The 6,997-nt window shown below is 31.3% G+C and overlaps 1 protein-coding gene across 1 annotated transcript; it reads left to right on the top strand.

The window, feature by feature from the left end:
• LOC109334094 (transcriptional regulator SUPERMAN-like) lies at positions 996-1,947 on the top strand. Its single transcript, XM_019569666.1, has one exon. The coding sequence runs from the start codon at positions 1,143-1,145 to the stop codon at positions 1,857-1,859; it is 717 nt and encodes a 238-aa protein (XP_019425211.1). The 5' UTR covers positions 996-1,142; the 3' UTR covers positions 1,860-1,947.

Raw genomic sequence — 6,997 nt, 5'->3', positions numbered from 1 at the left:
TAGGCATTACTTTTGGTAAAACTTATTACCATGAAGGTGACGGAAGATTGTGGTTAATAACCAGATGACTACATGGGTCTGCACTTATTACTTCCTACATTATTACTCCTGGTGTTATGTCATTTTAAAGATACTAATGACAAAAAAGCTCGACCCATCGATACTTGTAAAAATAAATACAATAAGTGGTCGTAATAATAACTTATAGATAGGAATGCGTATTATAATATTTGTCTCATAGGTACACATATTTATAAATTTATTTTACTTAATCGGAAAACCATTTCTTTATCTTTTTTTATCTTAACAAAGCAAATCCGAACTTAAATAATATTAAATATTAAAAGAAAAATCACCTACTATAAAAACAAAAGGAAAAACGATATGTTATGACACTTTTAATATTTTATTTATAACGAAATGACTTTGTAGGCATCAAAATCAAAATGAGAAATAAGAATTTCTATCACTATATTAGATTCACTCCTTCTTGATTAAGAAGTTGAGGTGTAATTGACCCTCACTTAGTTACCTTACATTATGTATTATTAATCTCATTTTATGTATCATATTTTATATCTCAGATTGGTTGCAATAGAAGTCTTGTATGATAACCTAAAAAACTGATAAACACATGCAAACCAAGTATTGGTATTGCAAATAATGTAACATAGTTTATGACCTAATGCTCATTAACTGTTACTCTTGGCTTCTTGCACCAGTAACAAGAGAGAGAGAGAGAGAGAGAGTTAATGGTTGGATCTTTACCGAGAACAAAATGTGAATATGTCATCTTAACTTGACCGGTGACAGAAATATGGCATAAAGTTGTGTAATCTCTGCCAAGCCGAGGTTCCAAATTTAGCAACTTGTGACCAAACATACATCACTTTTCACTGCTATCCTCCAATGGGATACCCCTTCTTTGGTTTACAAAATTCATGCTAACTCATTCATTTCTTTCTACATCTCACTCTCTCTTTCTTTATATCTCATCATCATTATCATTCACATTCACACACAAGCCTCACCTTTTCATATCTCTCTCTCTTTTTAAGTTTTTGAAATGGTATGATTTGAGTAAGATAGTTTCTTTTTCAGATTATACACTGTTGAGGGATAAAAAAAGAGCTATAGAAAGAATGAAGAGGAACACTTTGAGCACAAGCTATGCTAACAACTACAACAGCAACAAGAATCAAATGGTGATGAAAGAGTTTTTGGATTGCAACAACTCTCATAATGGAGAGGATGATCACTACATGAATGGTTTCCCATGGCCACCAAGATCATACACTTGTAGCTTCTGCAGGAAGGAATTCAAGTCTGCTCAAGCACTTGGTGGACACATGAATGTGCATAGAAGGGATAGAGCAAGGTTGAGGCAATCATCACCTCCACCAACTCCAAATAGTGATCATAATCATCATGGTCATGCTCATGGTCAAGGCCATCCTATGCTGAACCTTAACCTAAACCCTAACTTCTCATCATCAACCTCATCTAATAATTTATCCTTTTTGCCACCATCATGGTCTTCTTCTCATTTTTCAACTCACAAACCACATGTCACTTCCACATTGCCCTTGCTTGTTTCTCCCACCACTACTACTACTACTCCATCTTCTTCTTATTCTTCTCCATCATCTGCTTCACCTTCTGAGTTGAAGAGATGGGTTGTTGTGGATGGTATCTTATTGAAGAACCCTTTGACCACAAAGACATCTGAGGCAACAAAATCAAAGATTGGAGAAGATGGGTGTAAAATATTGAAGAAAAGTGAGATTCTTAGGATGGACTTGGAGATTGGTTTACCTAGAGAATATGATTTGGATCTGGAGCTTCGTTTGGGTAATTGATCTTAGGTCTAACACAGTCACATTATCAGATATGGAAAATTTGATTAACCAGCATATACTAGTAGATATCAATATCACTATATGTTAAGGTTTATGTGGCAGAAGAAAATTTGGAGTTATTTGATGTAGGGTCTTGTCAACTGATATGTATCTCTTTATTATATTTACCATCTTCAGCATTTTAGCTAGATTCAATGTGTTTATCTAGGCTTTCACTTCCATTACTTAGTTAGAAGTGAAAAGCATTCATCTTATCATTTATCTATTTTATCCTTATCTGCAATTTAATGAATTATTCTCAATTTAATCTGTTGGTTGATATAGTACTAAACTTCTTATCAATGTACTTTAATATAATGCACTTTCCTTATGCTAATTTTGATATTGTTCTACACCTGGTGTAAGTATCTAGTTAGGTTACCAATAATTTTGATGCATAAGGAGCTGGTTTAATAGATCAACAATACATAATTATGAAAAAGTGACACACTAACACTATATAATTATTGTGTAATCATGAAAAAGTTATGGAAGGCAATGATAATGGCAGTTAAAGAATAACAAAATATGCAATTCGATGTCTAACAATAGTTCTCCTAATTACTAATTTTCCTTGTTAATAAATTTCATTGTTGATAAAAAAAAATATAGCTCTATTAGAAAACTTCCAAGTTTTGGACAATAAATACTTGAAAATGGACAAGAGCTAGGTTACATATAACAAAGGTTATTATTTCATAATTAAGCTATCAATTCAATCACAAACATGATACCAAATATCAAAATATAAAGATACAAGCCAAAATTTTAAGAATTATAAGACATAGCATATTGTTCAGATTCTTGCTTTTGAGATTTAGTAAAATAAATCAATTTTTAGTTAGGTTTATTTTATAATTTTATATTCAATTATTGCTCAGTTTGTTGCTTTCGTAAGGAATTTGTATGTTTATATGATAAATTGTATAGTTTGACTCATACTTAAGTTGAACCACCTTTCCATTTATAAACTACTCATAAATCAAGTTACATAATAAAACACGCAATTGTAAATTTCTATTCAACATTCTCATTGAATTCAGAATCAAAATATTTTCAACATTTAGCCATTTCCATATTCTCTATCCAATTGTTGTACTCATAGATCTTGTGAATTTTTTATTTCATCAGCATCTGCATCTCAAAGGAAGAGTTCTAGCTCAATTCTTATTAATCATGTTCCTAATCAAAGTTTTAAGCAAATATTTAAGCACACGAGAAGAGCTCAACTCAAAAGATTAGTCTATTAAGTAAAAAATCATAACATAAATATCATATTGAATTTGTTATTCTACTATACGAGACAATTGGTTGTAATCTAGGAATGATGGCCCACTTTTATAGTAAATTTGTTTATGTACAACATAATTGATGAAGTTACTATCTTATCTGACATAAGGGCATAACATTATTGATACAAGTTCCAACACAAACCTCATTATGATCACTGTACAAGCAATGAGTTTTGTATAAGATAGTTTTTCATTTGTTTGACTAGCCTCTTCACCATAATAGGCACTTGGAAAACGATGTGGGAAATTTAGAACAATCACCAAACTTGCCATTCATAATATCTCTTTGCTTTTGCTGATTCAATCTATCAATGACACTTTGCACGGAGGCACATACACATAATTAGTCTTCACAAAATCATGCTACCTTTATTTAACTTTATTCTTTTTATCACACTTTGTGCCATTTCTTTATCATCAACTTGTGTACATTTAATATTAATATCAAAATTAATACGTTGCTTTTATGTAAAGAAAAATGGAAATAATATATAGGATCAGTAATATTGGAAAGGGTTAGAAAGAAACAAAAAGCTGCAAGTTATGAATATGAATGATCAATAATATCTATCTACCTTCAGAATAATATCTCACAGAGAGCCAAACAAAGATGTCATTTCAATAAAAATGTTGCATGATTTTGGAACCCTAATTTGATGGCATCGAGTACTCTTTCTATAGCCAACACAAACGTGGCCATGTGAGCTCCCAAATCTTCACTTCTCATTACCTATTGATAAAGACATTTAGTTTCACTACTTTGCCATCTAGTCCGAGAGTGTAATATACATGTACTGTTATTGTAAAGATTTATACATAGTCACTATATCATCTACCATTTATTTGAATTATTTTTTTTTGAAAAGTCGATGATAATTAAATATAAGTGTTGGATGATACAATAATAGAGTATAAAACCCATACAATATCAAGGGATTATGGGAACCTAATTTGCCTAACCAAAGAGTTTCTCGCCTATGACCTTCTTGGGTGAGTAATGAAAAGAGACTTTGTCATTACTATTTATAAGTAGAATGAGAATACATGTCATCTTGATCCTTATGTATGACTTCACCTATTTATACTCTAGGGTGAAGTATGGTTTGTACTCCAATGGGAGGTCTATCATCATTACGGATGACATGACATTCTCCTTTTCAGCCTACCAGGCTGATAGTGTTGTGGAGTTTGACTATCTCTGTCGTGTGGGCAACGTGAATCTGTCATCTGCTCAAGCGGCGCGCCCATGCCATTGACATGAAGGAAAGTATTCCTGCATAACAATGCTAACTTGAACATGTCTTATCTAGGGATGATAACAAGTGCGAGTGGGCACGGGTAGTGTTTTCATGTTCTCAAACCCACAATACTTACGGGTACTCAACGATTTTTTAATTTTAATTATATATTTATATACTTTTTAATGATCAATATATAAAAATAATTATGGCATGACCAATATGATATTTATATTGTAAATTTATGATCACAGTCAAACAAGTGTAATTTATTATGAAATAATAATAAAGTATGTGATATATAATCTTAAAATAATAATAAAAAACTATAATATATATATATATATAAATTTAATTAAAAACTACACTTATAAATTTATAATACCCACGAGGCGAGTATCAAAAAACTCGTTTTCACCCATAAGTTATTATTGCGGTTACCCATTGCAGATATTTTCATGTGTACCCATGGGTCGGATTTTTTGTTATACCTTTTCACTCTTATCGCTATCACTTTCCCGTAGCTAGCTAGGTCGACCCTTTGAACATGATCGATAATTGTATAGATTCAATCTTGTCTGTTCGGTCACTCACCTCACTCGTAGTGGCTAGGTCTTAGCCAATTTAATGGAAAAATGTTTAATATATTATTTTTAACATGTAAGTCATTGTCATGTGAAATTACGGGCACTTGCTATAGAAAGAGGATCATATTTTAAGGAAAATGTTTCCTTAACCTTCAATATAGCAAAACATTTACTTTCCTTCCCATTTCCCAAATGTAATAACAAAATTAGAGGTTTTTAATGAACACTAGATGTGATAAAATTTGAATTCAATGTGTAGTAATGAGGTGAAGATTGTTTTGTAAAGATGTTAGTGTCCTTGAGTTCAGGCCAATCTGAAAATAGCTTGTAGTCTCATAGTTATCTGTAATACTTTGAAATGATGAAGACATAAAATTCCATTTAAGGAAATGCCATCATAACCATTTGAAACCCAGACATTGTCGGGAACATGTAAATAATCAACTTTGAGGAAAAAAACATCCTTCTCTAGGCCCCACTAGGAAACATATTTATTTACTTATAGAAAAAATTGAAATGCCAAACCATGTTAATTCTCACATGAATTGATAGAGATTGCTTACGTTCTATCATCTCTATCCCATGTCACTTATTTTTTATATTTTAATTTCTCCTTTTCCCAAAATAATATAATATATCATGGGAAGACAAAACTTGGAAGATGTTATAGTAACCATATAAGATGATAACTGATAAGTAGTGGAATTAATGAATCAATTCTATGTGAAGAAGATTATATTGCTGCCTAAAAATCTAGGCTAATAGATGCATGATGCATCAGTGAAGACAATGAATCTGCATACTGCATGATATATACTTCTTACAACCGGGGCCATACTCTTTTGACAACAACCTACTAAAATGTAGGTAAAAGTATAGTAAGCTACCTTCATTTATTGTTTAAGAAATGTAAGGAATACTTCATGTAGGTGCAACAAAGTTTAACAATTTAAGTACTTCAGTAAATATAGTTAAAACATAGTGGGGTTGTGCCATCCCTTCATCTTAAATATGGGTTAGTTTATTTTTTTCCTTTAACTTTTTTGACACAAAAAACTAGAGCTTATAGTATATTCAAGATTAAGTTATCTTGTATAGTAAATGAACTTTAATAATTTAGAATTTATATTGAAAATGCTCTATTATCTTTTCTTTCATATATAAGATTTGATACTTGTAAAGATATGAAATGATATCCATTATTGTGTTGTTGGTGCGTTTCAGTGCAAGACCACTTTCACTGATTTCTTGTGTTTCACTTGTGAGAGTGCAGTAGTTAATGTCAACTATTTTCATGTCTATTTTTACATCATTGTGATGGGGCTTGTATCTATTGTCTTGGAGTTTGGCGTTTCCAAGATGATTACTGAAAGGGTCATCATGCAAATATATGTGGTAAATGATCTTCATAAAAATGGTCAACAATCTTATCTCATCCAAATTATGTTCTATTGCCAATAGTAATTGGTAGTTGCACCCTTCTTTCTCTATTAGTACCATAAGAAATAAGGAAATGAAAATAAACCTCTTGCCACATTTTACAACTTGTTCTCTGCCCATAGTTAATAATGTCTTTGGTTTGATTAGAATAAGGTTGTAGAACACACTAACATGTTCGTTAAAGTCAAACAATTGAAAGAGAATAACACAAGAAATTTGTTAACGACTTTTGATTAATTTGTACTTATGTCCTTGAAAGCATTGATAGACTACTACTAAAATATGAGTCATTTGCACAACAAAACATTTATTTTGAACTCTTCCACCATGGGTTTTGATTTCAAGTTTGCTTGAACATAACAATCTTCTTTTGGTTATCAACTGAAATGAATTAAAGACATGGCTAAAAAATTATTTTATTGTAGGTCATATTTGTTGACATCTTAACAATATATTAACTGTTTATATGTGGACTGTGAACATCTAATGATGAGGCCAACTACCATAACTGTATTTCATGAGGGCAATTTTCCATTTGCACA

The sequence above is a fragment of the Lupinus angustifolius genome, chromosome LG19 (assembly GCF_001865875.1).
Source record: "Lupinus angustifolius cultivar Tanjil chromosome LG19, LupAngTanjil_v1.0, whole genome shotgun sequence".
Lineage (NCBI taxonomy): Eukaryota > Viridiplantae > Streptophyta > Magnoliopsida > Fabales > Fabaceae > Lupinus > Lupinus angustifolius.
This window is presented reverse-complemented; position numbering and strand designations above follow the sequence as displayed.